Source organism: Malurus melanocephalus, unplaced genomic scaffold, assembly GCF_030028575.1.
Source record: "Malurus melanocephalus ecotype Western Australia unplaced genomic scaffold, MMel_1.1 scaffold_400, whole genome shotgun sequence".
NCBI classification, from domain to species: Eukaryota; Metazoa; Chordata; class Aves; order Passeriformes; family Maluridae; genus Malurus; species Malurus melanocephalus.
In genome coordinates this window covers 401,505-416,194 of record NW_026623632.1, presented here as the reverse complement: position 1 = coordinate 416,194, position 14,690 = coordinate 401,505, and the positions used below count along the sequence as shown (strand labels likewise).

The 14,690-nt window shown below is 40.0% G+C and overlaps 1 protein-coding gene across 1 annotated transcript in view; it reads left to right on the top strand.

The window, feature by feature from the left end:
• MAP7 (microtubule associated protein 7) overlaps window positions 1–14,690 on the top strand; it is a 98,964-nt gene that overhangs the window by 69,495 nt on the left and 14,779 nt on the right. Inside the window, exons 7-11 of the mRNA XM_057379287.1 lie at window positions 3,218–3,331; window positions 6,699–6,823; window positions 8,833–8,948; window positions 9,334–9,614; window positions 13,227–13,410. Coding sequence (XP_057235270.1) covers window positions 3,218–3,331; window positions 6,699–6,823; window positions 8,833–8,948; window positions 9,334–9,614; window positions 13,227–13,410 — 820 coding nt within the window. The remainder of the gene's footprint in view (window positions 1–3,217; window positions 3,332–6,698; window positions 6,824–8,832; window positions 8,949–9,333; window positions 9,615–13,226; window positions 13,411–14,690) is intronic.

The following is a 14,690-nucleotide window of genomic DNA, read 5'->3' as shown; positions in this document are numbered from 1 at the left end:
ACTTTGTGTGTGTTTTSATTTACATGTTTGATTATAAAGATCTTTGATCTGTTAAAAATAACCTGCTTGTGGCAGGGTGGTAAGGGTGTACCAGTGAACCTATCACAAATGTGCTTTCTGTGTGAAAGCAAGAAGCAATAAAATYGAGGAAGTTGGGGCTTGTTCTGCCTGGAGAAAAGAAGGCTCCAGAGAGACCTTACAGCAGCCTTCCAATGCCCAAAACAGTCCTTAAAGAGAGCTGAAGAAGGAATTTTTACAAGGGCATGTAGAAATAGATATTAGGAAGAAAGTCTTCACTTTGAGGGTGGTGAGTSAGGTTGGTGGAGAGAGGTGGAACAGGTTGCCCACAGAAGCTGTGGATGCCCAAGGCCAGGCTGCATGAGGCTTTGAGCAGCCTGGTCTAGTGGAAGGTGTCCATGCCCACGGCAGGGAGGTTGGAACYAGATGGTCTTTCAGGTCCCTTCCAACCCAACCAATTCTATAATTCTATGAAACAACCCTAAGAGTGATAGCTTAACACATAATGAGAACAAAAACTACTGYTTCCCCTTATCTGTCAGATGGTTTGAAAGACTAAATCTTGAAAACATCACCCTGATGTACTAAAAACAAAAAGAACAAGGAAAAAATCCCATAAAGTTGATCTTATTATTTTGGGATGTTCTTTGTTTGGTATTCAGTTTTGCTCCAGTATGATTTGGACACCATACTGAAGATGTTCAGTGCATTTAGGTGTTAATAATATTCTTGTACTTGGAACTCAGTGGGCAAAAGTTTGTCTGTTCTAGGTGAATGGTGATGATAATATGTTAAAGTGTATATTGAAAATGTCAAGTATGATGCTTTCAGGGAGCTGTGTGTTTGAAAAATTCAGTATGTAATGACCTTGACCCTCAAAGATAAGGTGTATCTAAATGAACTCTGATCTAAACCCTTCATAGAGATTCAAAGAGATTTCACTCCAAGGTCTTGGCTAAAATTATTTTGACACCTCTGGACCAGGCCTATTGATTATACAGAGAAGAAAGTTTTGGTAGGACTCTTTTAGCTCACTGTGGGTGTGTCAGCCAGCTTACTCCCAAATACTCCCTCAGTGCTGGATGCTGTGGACACATGATTGCTCAGCAGGTGATACAGATACCAGTGCCCCTGAGTTAGGGCCAAAGATAATTAAACCATGCTCAGCTTTGGGGCAAGGGACATGAGACAGGTGAGACATGGGTGCTCTAAATCATCAGTCTCTTAGCTGTGTCCTCTTCTGATGACCTCATCTCTGGGGCCTTATATGGGAGGTAAGGCCTGCGGCTGGCCCACAGGGTCATATTTGCTTTGTAATATTTATTTATCATGAACTCCAAGAAATGGATAGTATATATACTGCAGATTTACTGCCCTAAAACTTAAGGGGTTGCTTTCTGAAGTTGTATGATTTTTATGTTAAACTACAGTGAAGGGTTTCTCCAGACTCATCCACAGTCATACATACCTATGAGCCTCACCCACCAATGCCTGAGACCACAAAAAAGAATCTGTTGTCTTACAAAGGTGGCTTTAAACAGTGATCATACTGAGCATGGGGCCTGAAGATGAAAGGAAGCAAAGACTTTACCATTATTTCATCCAGTTTAATGGTAGTTCTGTGATTTCTTCATTGTTAAATTGCAAGCTTAATGATAATGTGTGAGCTGTAATGGTGGTCTCTGTAGGGTATTTTGTGTGTCTGTGTGAGCGATACCATTGYAGAATGGAACCATTAATCACAAAAAGCTCTGGCAACAGTACATTGTGTAAAAGGACAGCTATGAAGAGAGCCTGCTGTGTTTGAGAGTCCTATATTTCTGTAGTAATGCCCCTTATTGAGTTAGTRGRATCTAAGGGAGCAATTTGAGAAGTGCAAAACAGCACTGAGGGTAGATTAAGCAATTATATTTTCATAGGAGGAGATTGAGATCAGCCTTTCTTTTCATGGGGCTCAGCAAGGAGTAGATTAAAGACAGATTCAGAGTTTATGTCTATTAAAAGTGATGGATCTCTTCCCTTAAAAATGCAAATGAATTTCAAGTTGATTACAGCCAGTCACTTCAATGAATGTTGTACRGAGTTTGAGCCTTATAAATTCAAGCTGCAGTTTTGTTGCTGCAAACGCTAAGCTGAAGTGAATGAATGCTGAGATGTAAGAAGACCTGATTTTRCTTGCAACATCAAGATTATTGCTGTAGTGCAAGCTTACTCTAATGAAGTGCTTTGGGAACTAGTTAAATGTTTTGGTTTGTGATGCTCATTATAAAACAAATTSTTGCCCTGGAATATCAAGGAAATATCTAATTCAATACAGAAAATAACTTACAGGGTTCTTCTAGTTAATGATTCACTATTATAAATGCTTAAATAGTTTTTTTTTTAAAAAGGGCAAGAAACTTTACAAAATAAAAGGAATATATTGATAAGCTGTGTTGCATTAGACAATACTGGGAAAAGCAAAGCAATGGAGTGATTGCCAGGTCCTCATGTAGAGCTTTTTCAAAACTGAGTAACTGCAAAAAAATTACTCTTTTTACTGTTCTACATGGAAAGTGGTCATTATCAGGATCTTTTGACAGAGAACTAAKATCAAATATATTTACTGTTTTCTGTGACTTCTGTATTGCTGAGACAACTGTGGCTGCTGAGCTTYGTATCTGCAGTAGAGGCACGCTATCTTTTTGTGGTACTTTGATAACACCTCATTGAGACAATTCTCTTTATAGTAGTAAGCAACCGTCTTAGTTTTTCTAGGTGGGCTGGGAAACTTGGGAAGGTGTTTTAGTGTAACTGGAAGACTATATATCTTATGTGTGGGAAGAGTTTGGGACACAAACATCTCTGTTGAAGTCTATATTTAGGAGCAGCAACTGTTCTCATAGAGAAATTACCTGTCATTCGTAACACGAATGTGGCAGCGTACAAAGTATCTGTTGATTTGGTAATGATTTGCCATAATGCCACAGGCATTAACACAAATTAAATGTTCAGATGTACATGTTTCTATAGGAATTCTTCTGCTAAAATGGAGTAATAATAAAATGCAAAGGCCTGATTGTATGCTTTTGATCTCTGAAGGGCAGTTTCAAGATTTTCATGGTATGCAGTAATGAGGAAATAGTACTAATACTCCTTCAGCATGTGGTTGTTTGTGAAGTGTTTAATCTAACATCTTGCTTGTATGGTGCACGTTCAGCTCGCCGTCTTCAGCTCAGTCCATGGGAGAGCAGCATCGTTAGCAGGCTCCTGACGCCCACTCACTCATTCCTGGCTCGGAGTAAAAGCACAGCTGCATTGTCTGGAGATGCAGGTAATCCTATAAGAACAGAGGCTTCATGTCTCAGACATTTATTTTTCCAGATTCCCTGCCGGATGCTGTGAAGTCATTGATCTAATTAYGAGTGTATGGTAGCATCCCAGAGTGAACTTGAATGTCCATGATTAGTGTGCATGGCAGCATGAAAAGCTTCTTTGTACATTGTTCACTGTGCCTCTTTCTCTTTCTGCTGCCACCTCTTTCTTGCTTTTGCCTCTTCAGCAGTGCAATAAATGAATACAAAACATGCAGGGCAACAACATCACGCTGACCAGGGCTGTTTAAGGAAAGGCACACTGTGTTGGAAGGAGCTGATTCAGCTCATCCACTGCTAAAGCTGTGAGCTGCTTGCTGCAAAGGAGTTTCACCCCCTACCGGAGCACTTCCCACTTGGAGAAAGTTAGACTTGTATAAGGATAGCCCCTGGTTACTGTGCGTTAAATACATGTAAAGTTAAATGTCCAGGTTTAGTGAGGTTATAATAATTGTAAAGTTGTCTGCCAACCCCAGCACAGCTCCCTGATGGTACTTACTGAGGGGAAAATTAATGTGCAGAAATGTGATGATATAGCTAGGTGGTAATTGAAGGCCCAGGCAAAACTGAACTCCAAAGACAACCAGGGTATACTTGCTTATCATGTATTTTTTAGGCAGCTGACAGCTGCCTCTTCTTTTATCATAGGATGTTTTATAATCTTCCACTGGGAACTTTACCATTACACACTCAGCACGTGCAGCAATACATTATTAYAAGTCCTAGGCAGATCTTTCTTGTGTGATGTGGACAGGATATTTATTCTAATTAAAGAACATTGAAGGTAAGAAGGAACAGAGATCTGCTAAGATTACTTTTAAAGAAGCTTTCACTTAAGAACTCTTATAACTAATTAGGCTGCAGTACATTTCCACAGGGGTAGTGCTGTAGGAGCAAAAATGTGGATGATATCCAGCAAATAGTAGAATTAACAAGTACAGAGTTATTTTTCATCACTCTTSAAAAACAATAGCTTGTAAAATTAATACTTAATGTCATGTACTAAGCAGGATATTGGAAATTCCTGGATATTGGAAGCTCTTCCTTAGGGAATAGCTGACAAGGTAGTGGGTAGTGTGTAAGCGATCACATTCCTGGAGCAAGCATGAAGCTTTTCATGACTGCTGTTTATCCTGCACCATAAACTCTACACAGAGGGGAATACTGAGAAAGGCTATAAATTGCAGGAAAGACTGATTTGTCAGTTCAGTCTAAGGCAATTCCCTGAAATTCCTTCCTTATGCTAACTGGAASTATACCACTCAGAAGAATAATCCATCTGCTCATTATTTTCTAGGTATTATTCTCTAGGASAAATAACATCAGCCCCTTCATGCAGGATGCTTCCTGGAGATTAATGATCAGGTGATGGCAATGGCTCACAGCTGTGCTCTGAACACTCCACTCATCCCAGCCTGCCATTATTCCCTAGAAAATTACCTTGCCCTTTGGCTGTAAAGATAAATTGCAATGTAAAAAAATTCAAACTGAATTAAATATAGATTAATGTCCTTAAATTTTAAGTGAGCTATTAGGGGCATCCAGCATAAAAGAATGTCTGCCTCTTTTTTAAAATAAATCCTCCAAAACCAAACTGTTTTTAAAGTAGCATTCAAAAAATCCTCTGAATAGATGTAATCCTGTTAGTACATGAATCATTGGAAGTGCTTCCTAAAGCATTGTTTGGCAACATCACAAATGAAAATGAACTGCTTCTCTTTTAATACTTGTGATGTCATCCTTGGTAGTAACTTCAGATAATCAGCATGCAGAAAGGGAATTGAATGACAGAGCAGAGCCACATAAATCACAAGTGGTGTAAAACATGCATTATGCCACTGCCTCTTATCTGGTTTAAATGCCCTCAACCAAAATAAAAACACAGACAGAAATCCCTGGGGTTTTTTTGTTTCTTGCTTGTTTTTAAGTTAGTCATAATTCCTCATTAAACATAAATCCCTATAAACTATAAGTCAAGCATTAGTGCCATTGCTGTAACACTTACATGAAACTCTTTATTCATAATGTTAATCTCTTAGTGCAGGAGAATTTGCAGCTTTAGTACTGTTAAGTCTATGAGCTCTTCCTGTAACAGCAGCTGTACTTTTGTAAGACTGGGAGAATTAACTGTATGTGGAACTGMATTCTTTCAAGTGTGCTCAGAGAGGGATCTACAGGCGAGAAATATTGGTTGGTTTGTTCTTTTTTTTTATCAAGGACAAAAAGGATATAAATTTCTTGTATGTGGAAAAAAATAATAGGAAAGATACTATAAAGAGCCGCTAATTTTTCCTCAAGTAATATGCTGGGTAATACTTGTGCTAAGACTCAAATAAATGGCCAGAAGAGACAAACAGGAGCATATAAAAAATCTCTGTAGTAATAACAAATTTTTTCCCAATCTTCTCCTTCCGTTAAATCAAGAGAAAGTGCAAGAACATTTTGCTGCAAGAGGATTCCCGTGATATGTTTTTCAGCTACATTCTCTTTGAAGATAAAATCACAGCACTGTATATCTGATACCTGCTATTGTCAGATCTTTTTGTAATAGTCTTTTTCCTTGTGCAAAGCAACAAAATCTGCCATCCTGGTTACTCAAATACAAATTTCCAAGTAGGGTTGTTTTTGTCAGACTGCTTTTTTTTATGGTGTAAAATAGTCTGCTGTCAAGACTGTATTTGAGTAAGTTGTTATTGTACCATTACCAAGAAATCTGGTGGGCTAAAATATTCCTAAAAAGAAGGATTTTTWAAAAGAAGTCACTTGCTAAAAACTGTAGACAGCAAGTCATTGATTCCCTAGTTGACACTGTTTTGTATTGCTAATGGGTTTYGACCTTTATATCTATGTCTCCTCTAATTTTTCCTCACTTCCAATGCAATTCCTAGGCATTCTGGTGTTAGTTTGATTCTTTTCTATTCTGATTGTGATTGAAATTCATTTCAATGCATGTACTAAGCTGTTTTTTTCTACTGCTTTTTCAGAACCACCAGTTGTATAAAAACTTAACAGGAAAACATTGACACCATCTACTATCCACTATCATGACATACTTCTAWTTTTTTAAACAGAAATATTAGTTTACAAGTGGAAAAGTGCATGAGCACCTATTGAATTTGAATCCTTACTTTATGTGTGGYCAAAAAAATGTGTCAAATGATGGTTCTGACTTGAAAATTAGTAATTTATGTATTAATACCTTCTTTCTTTTCTATCTCTGTTCCTGCTGGCTTTCCTCTGTCAATTCTCCAATGCTACTCTGTAATTGAAACTAACAAATAACAAAACCAACCAACACCGTAGTTATCCCCGTTTGTCCCCGTTCAGCATCTTGCAGCCCCCTCAGTCCTCTGTCCTACAAGACCATGAACTGTAGGAATTCAGGAGAACGAGCAAAACTTTATGCTTCTACTGATGCGGTTGGACGTCGGAGAACAACGCACCTTGCAGGGGTAAGCTCGGCAGCTGCACGTGTGCTTGGTGTCCCCTGCCATGAGCACCTGACTGCACTGCTTGTTAGGACTGCAATAACTGCAGGGACACTTCCTCCCCACTGCACTGTGTCCACCCTCTCCAGTTTGTGTCATAGTTGGCTGGATTTTAACTGAAGCATGCTAAGTTTTGTGGGGGCACAGCGTGATCGTGCACCAAAAAATCTATATGGAAAACTACTGATGTTTCCCAAACACCCGTGGTTGCAAAGTAGATGCCCTAGCTTCTCGTGAGGCACAGAGGCAGTCACAGTGCTCTGTTCTCAGGTGGGTTCTTTGCTGCCTTTTAAGGCCCAAGCCGATGTTGACACTTTTCCCTTACACAGAGGGGAACCTGTTTTCCCCAGCAGACTGTTTCCACAAAACTTCCAGAATTTCATACCTTCTGAGACCTCTAGCAAATTCAGCTGAGCTCCTAGCATAAAGAGGGGGGAATGCATGCTCTCCCATGTCTCTACACCCCACCCAAGTGCACTGTCACTTCATCTGTACTTTCTTAGGAGACCAGGCCAGTAGACTTCTCCTCATTTGGAAGGAGGAAGTTGGTTTAGGAGCATGGTTTGTAAGTGAGGCTTTCCACAGGTCACCTGTTCATTCTGAATGATTTAGTAGCAGTAGTAGGACTGATCTGAGCTTTTAGGGGAAATCAGAACAGTGTGATACAATAGAACAAGCTCAGGTTGACTGTGCTCTAAGCCAATGGAATGCAGTCAGATCCAGTTCAGATTCATTGGCTGAACCTGAGCAGTTATATTTTTCCTTGTACTCTACAACCTGAGTTAGTTTAGGGTGCGAGAAGAATTGAAGTCATCTCTGCAAACGATTGTGTAGGAGGTACTTGCATTTTTGTTCAGCCTGATGGGCAGAAGGTCAAGAGGCAGTGCTGCTATTGACATCCTTGTTGGAAACAATGTTAATCCAAGTGGCACGAGCCATAGCCCGTAGTTAATCTTTCAGGCAAAGGGTCGTATGCTGAAGTTTAAATTAAGGCATAATATTGGGATGTATCTCTAGAGAGAGTTCATAGCATGTGCACAGTGCATTGCGGTCTCCCAGCCTATTGGTTCTTACTCTTGTGTCTTTCTCATTGCAAGTGGTTTGGGGCTTGGCATTTTTTTTTTCCTAAATTAAAAAGAAGAAAGGTTGTTACTTTTTGGTGGAGGAGGTGATATAAAAATATTAATATAAAATGAGTGAGTTAAGAGCTATTTTCAATAGCCTCTTTGATTTTAGAGCTGGTGAGGCTCTAAAGCCTCAAGGTACACCTGCAGCAGGGGTTGTGTTTAAGCCCCAGCCAAAGTGGTAATCAGCAGCCTCTGTTGGCTGAGTGGCAGCTCAGTGCACTTTCCAGTATTCCCATTTTTCAGACTTCCAGAGTCTGAGSTCATTATTCCAAAACCATGAAGTTTTTCACCTATACATAACTTGGGGAAGTATATAGATGCCTAAATTCTGATATATTCCTTTAAAGCAGTATTCTGCTTTTAAATATTAATTCTATTAATACAAAGCAGAGTTAAAACAGAAATGTTTCTCAACTTGGGATTTTCTTTTTTAAAAATGAAGGAAAAAGGAAATCACTATCATATCTAAGAACCAATGGCAAAAAATTAAATCCTGTGTTTATGGGAAGTAGTGGAAGGTACTCTGTGGCAATCACTGAAGATCAAACTATAAAAGCTAATWTTTTGCCTGTGTAAAAGTAAACCTCTGCAAATTACCCCATAAAATCTTAGGACAGTAGAGAATGATTAAGAAGAATTCTTGTTGTCAAATACATATCTGGTAACAAAGATGGTGTCAGGTTACAGGAGCTTTATTAATGAACTTGTTAAACAAGCTGTAGAAACCACTGACTCAGCAATGCTTTTCTCAGCCCCCCAGCTCCTYATTCTTAACTGAGCTTGCTTTGCTTTCTTTAGCCGTGTGAACTCTGGTTTGACTTTGTCTTTTTGTTTGCCGAGCTATAGACTGACAAAAGAGAAAAGGAGAGAGACCATTTGTCATCCAGCTTCTCAGCCAACTTTAAAGGAGGTCATTTTACTTCCAGCCTCAAAGCTAGATCATCAGCTCCCTCTCCAGTTTGGTAAGTCAAGTACATGCTTAGCTGGACATGAGCTGTAGGCAGCTCTATTGTTCTGTTAATTAAATGTGAAACATGGCAAATTTGTTTGATGATGTAGATGTTTTCTCTCTGCAAAATAAGGAAAGACAGTCCCACTTTTAAAAAATATTGCCACTGCTCTGGAGAAGGGGAARGGGTAGGAAAAAGCTTGGTTTCTTCCTTTCTGGCTGGGCTCAGTGCTCACACATCTGGAGAGTTGCAGAGAGGCATTTTKCATGAAAGCAAATTAGTTGTGCCAGCAGTCCTGCTTGATAGAGAAACAGAGAAGTAGTTTTATTTTTAGCTGCTGTGATTCTAGAAGTGATATGTAGGTGGAAACCAGCACTGTCACTCTTTGATTACACAGGCATGCGTCAAAGTCTTTGCCTTTTTTGCCCGGCACACCCAAGCAGATAACTTCCCCACCTGGCTCCTCCAAAGTTTCCACTGCTCAGACACGTCCTCCTTCTCCTGGCAACATCCGGCCAGTCAAAAAAGAGATCAAACCAGAGGCTGAGAAGAAAAGACCAGAAAAAGAAGCTGAAAAGGCCAATGAGGTGAGGACAGAAGAGARCAAAGGAACTTCAGCAGGAGCTGGAGAACCCGCAAGTCAGGAACAGCTCRCTGTCCAGGCAGAGCTAACTCAAGGTAAGGAGACATCCTACATTAGGTTTAGGAATGYGTTAGAGTCTCTTTTATTTTYCCTTCCCTTTCTCTGAAATTACATAGCTTTCAGTAGTTTTCTGTCCAAGGTTAATCTAAATTCTCCACAACATTCCTGCAGATATATGTTCATGATGAGGAAACTGCAGACGGGTTGAAGCCCTCCTGCTCTAAGTCAAGACAACACGCCAAGCTGCCTCACAAAGTGTGGCTTCACAAGCCTCTTCTCTGCCCTTTTAGACAGGAATTTTGCCCCCCATATCATAATATAGCTTCTTTACAGCTATTGAAGTAGGATAATGATGGTCTGAAGGCTTAATGGTACAGGAAGGCACCACATAAGGGAGTGTGAGCAGTGAGAATGTCCAGCTCTGCTGCACACAGTACAGTTGTGCTGATAACGTTGTTATCTGATGTATAATATTGCAAGAGGACTGTATCACAGAAGAGATTAGCAGAATAAAGTGGAATGCAAAGAACCAAGGRGAAGACTAAAAAAGGAATAGGGAGAATTTTTAAGGGAAAATGAGTTATTTAAAAAAAAAAAATTACCCAACTAACTAACAAAAAAACCATGCCAAACCCCACCAACACCAAAAAGCAGAAAGGCAGAAAAGGATTGCCTTTTCTGGCAATAGAAAATACCGTTTGGTTAGAAAAAGGGTATTTTCGACCCCAAAAAAAATAAAATAATTATCTTAAAGAGTAAGTAGAAAGGGCAAAAAGTAAATCTGAAAATGAAAAAATGTAGGTTTGTTCTAGCAGACATCTTAGTCCATTCTAAATATGGCATAAACTGTCTCTTGCAGATGAGATAGAAAGTCCATTGTTAGCACTGGGATGTGCAAGTTGGCTTACTTAGGATTCTGAGCTTAAAATTTGTGGACTCCCATGTAGTTATCTTTCAGATAACAGTTTTAATTATTATTAATCTTGCATTTAATTGCAACAGGTGTAGTTTTGGCTTGTTCTGTGAGAAAACCTCATGTGAGTTGATTTCTTATGTTAAGTTCTGTTACAGCAGTTCCTGTCTGATACGCAGGTCCTACCACACAATGTGCAACCCTGCAAAAAGTTATTTACAATACTGAATGGGTTTATCTGTTGGCCATGGGCAGGTAAAGGRGATTTAATTGCCATCTTTCACCTGCTTCCTTTTGAGGACAAAGCTTCCTTTTAAAACAATTTCAGGGATATCACTGAGAAAACTTTGCAAGTGTTTACAGTTTGTAGTTTCCCAGTACAAGGTGCAGATCCAAAGAAACTGTCATGTTTGTTTGACTGTTTCATTCAGGAGGGAGACTCCGCTTCTTTGCAATGTCAGTCAATATTTGAGTTCATGATGAGGTCTCTTAGTATTGAAACAGGTTATGTGTGATAAAAGTATTCAAAAGTCAAGTCGTTTATATTCACAGCAAAAAAAACAAACAAGACTATAAAGCAGAGACAAATGAAAGAGAAGGATACTATGTCAAACTGGTGAGCAGCTCTTCAAATTGAGYATCTTTTCCCAAAGCTAGAGGAGGTGGTGTTTGGGACCAAAAATGGAGACCTCAGGGAGAGCATTTTGCACCTGAGATTAGAGGATGTCTTTGTACTGTAGATGGAGGCCCCAGCTGCCAAAACTTAGTCACTGGATGARTTCAAGAACCTAGAGAGGTGCAAAGTACAGCATTTGGGAATGTTGCTGATTCTCCTGGGATTGTGTTTGCAGGTGAATACAGCTCATTCCCTCCAGTTACAGCACTGTCCTTTCATTGCTGTCCCTCAGCTGTCTGCTGGCTGTGTGTTCACAGGAGCCAGGAGGTCAGCAGGTAGCAATTGCTGATGAAGCTGTTCAAGGCAAATCTCACRCCACTTTACTAATACCAGTGAAGCTTTGAAGGTCTTTTGGGTGTTGTCTTCTCTGACAGCAGGGCAGGTGTGCATTAAGCTGTTTGTTATGCTGCCAACTTCTTGCCTGAGGGCAAGRAGCCAGCCCCTAGCAGCACAAAGCTGTGCTCCCTTCAAAGCAACAGCCTTGCCTGGCCCATGTTAGTAAATTAAAAAGGGCTGAGGTGCAGGAACTCTGTCATTTATACTGTTCAACAATTACAAAGGCTCTCTGGTATGTTTCTGATCCAGGCTGTAATTGCAGCCTCTCATTTGCTTACCTTCTGTCCTCAAGGCTACTAAGAGCATGGCTCTAAAGGGCTSCCAACATTTACAGTGGTCAAATTACTTCCCTTTTTATATTTCAACATCCCAGAATTTTCTGAGTTYCCAGCTGCATCTTGGGGGTTAGCCCAGGTCTGGACTGTTCCTTGGGACTGGGCCAAACATCTGTTTTGGTAATGGAGAGAATAGTGCTCTGTTRCTCTAGTGCTAAACTCTGCCAGCTCACCTCAAGGCTGGAGAACAGGCCCCAGCACTCTTTAAATGACTGGTGTAGAAGTATCATTTGACTTCAAGGTGAAAGCCCTGAGGCAGTTATAGAAAGACCTCTGTAGTTTTTAGCTGATGGAAAAGGAGGGCAGAGAGGTCAGCAGATGTGAATTCAGCACAGAARGCAACTGAATTTATGTTTGTTTACATGATGAGGTATAGGAGGGGGAAATCAGGAAGGAAACCCCTCTTTGGGAGTAGTTAGTGAGGGAAGGAAAATTGCTGCTTCCCAGTGGGTGGTTAGAAATGTAAATTTAAAATCATCTCCTGGCTGTTTCTCATGATTTATTTTGCATATATATTCCTAGGGTCAGAATCTGACTTCATTGATAGTTCAAACTCTTCTCTTTCCATGTTTATCTGCATTACTCTGGGAATGCTTCCCTAAGTTAGCTTGTGTTTTGGTAATGGTGCCAGGTGTTCAGAGAAAAGGTGATGGTAAATCACYCTGTACCTGTGCTAGAGAATGCCAGGCAAACTTACAGAAACATGACTAGTCATTTACTTGAAAAAAACCTGTAACATCTTCTCTGCCATGTGGACAAAGATGGCCCTGAATGAAGAGTTGATATAAAGATGCTATTGASATTTGAACACAAGCCACAGTTCAATGGCAAAATTAGAAAAGCTGYATCCCATGGGTTGCCTCAGGTTGGAGCAGCTGCAGAATTGATGTTGGTCGGTGTCCTACTCTTGGTGCAGATCACTTCAGACAGTTGATGTTTGAGATCACCAACTCAGCAGAAGTGACTGTCACAGAAAGTCTGGCTCTGATTTTCAGATGTAGATTATCAGACAGAAGAAAATATAATTTCGCAATGTTTCATTTCTGCTCTTCAAACAGAATTGGGCAAGCTTAAGAAATATGATGGTAKGGGCTTGCTGATTCAGCATAACTCCAGTTGAGCACCTGTCAGCATTTGTTCTGACAGGAAAGCTGGCTTACCCTTTCARCTGCAGCTGCTTTTGCACATACCCTGCAAAAGCAAACTTCCCTGAAGGTACATGAACCTCTAGCATCTAGAAACAYCTTCCTCCTCTGAATTATTTAAAAAAACACATAAGCTTGAAAATACTTTGCAGAGTATTCACAAGTATTTTCTGTTCCTTTCAAAAGAGTGGCATCTTGGCTACTGTGTGTGACAAACTAATTTTCTTYCCCATCTGTTTCAGCAGCCAGCCCATCCCTACCTCCTGYTCCACCAGCTCTTTCTCCAGCCCCMGYACCCCCCAAGACCTCTGCAGGCACAACTGACCCTGAAGAAGCAACRAGGCTGCTGACTGAAAAGAGGCGCCTTGCCCGTGAGCAGCGAGAGCGGGAGGAGCAAGAAAGGAGAGAGAGAGAAGAGCTTGAAAGGTAATTCCAGGCCTCTGCAGTGGAGAAAATACATTTTTAGCAGCTTCTTGTGTGTATTCTGTTGTTATATTTGAAGCACAGTATTGAAGTGCAGGAGGCACAAGTTCGTCCCCAAAACCATCTTTTCCTGTTGTGCTTTTCAGTTGTTGCAGTATATACCTAAGTAGAATTGTAAGGTTAAAATTTATTCTAAGTGCTTTAAAATAGGACAGGAGGAGAAGGTAGATCCTTGCAGTTGTGATTAATTGTTTCCTCAGAAATTAACAGAATGGTACTTGTTTGTTCCATCTAGAGAACTCTGCATGGCTGTTTTCAGCTTTGCGATTGGCACAACAATCTCTTCCTTTGAGCTGTAAGCTCTCTATCGTGGAGCCTGCTTTAGGTGTCCAGAGGTTGTGATTTAAACCTCTTTGTTTTCTCATTTAAGATAAGACTTCCCCCCACACCCTCCAAACAGTTTTGTAGGGTAGTTGATGTTGCATCTTATTTTCTAAAATCAAATGAGAAGCCCATCTGGATACTTACAACTGTGGGTACAGCACAAGTTGTGGGCGTTTTTAGAGGGCTGCCATGCCTCTGGAATTTGTCTTTAAAAACTTTTCTGATAGGAATAAGGCAGAGCCAGTTAAAATAGCCTGGCTTTCCAAAAGGCTCACAATACTTGCCCTCTCCAAAAGAATTTTAAAGAAAAAGAAACTGCTGTGGCATAAGAGTAATATGGTGAATAAATRCTAAGATTGAAAGATTAAAAAAAAGAAAAAGTAAAGAATAATCAGCTTTCACAGTGAAAGGAATTTCTAGTCTCTGTGAAGTGCCTTCATAAAAGAACTTGAAAGGAGCTGAGGCCACTGAGATGCTGCTGGTCTTCAGTGAGATGAGTCAGTTGAGAAGAGGTTGAGACATCTTACATTGCTGAGATCCACAATGGAAGCTGAATTGCTGTACTGCTAATCATAAAGGAATAGGAATCATGTGTATAGGGAGTAATCCTTATTTGATGCCTTTTGTGATGATCTCTGAGTGAATTATTTCTGAGGGAAGAGATCTTCTTTGGAGTTGAATATATGAAAGTATCAGGTGAGTCATGGTTGACAAAGTAAATGAACTGTTACAAGTTAATAGAAAACAAAAACAAAATTAAAATGTCACTCTGAACTAACCAAGATGAATCTGTATTTTGAATGTTGAGTTTTATATTTTTTGGGATAGTAAAATCAGTAAAACTAGACAAATAAGTGCAGACAAATGTCAAGGAGGATGACAAGTAAAAAAATATTCCC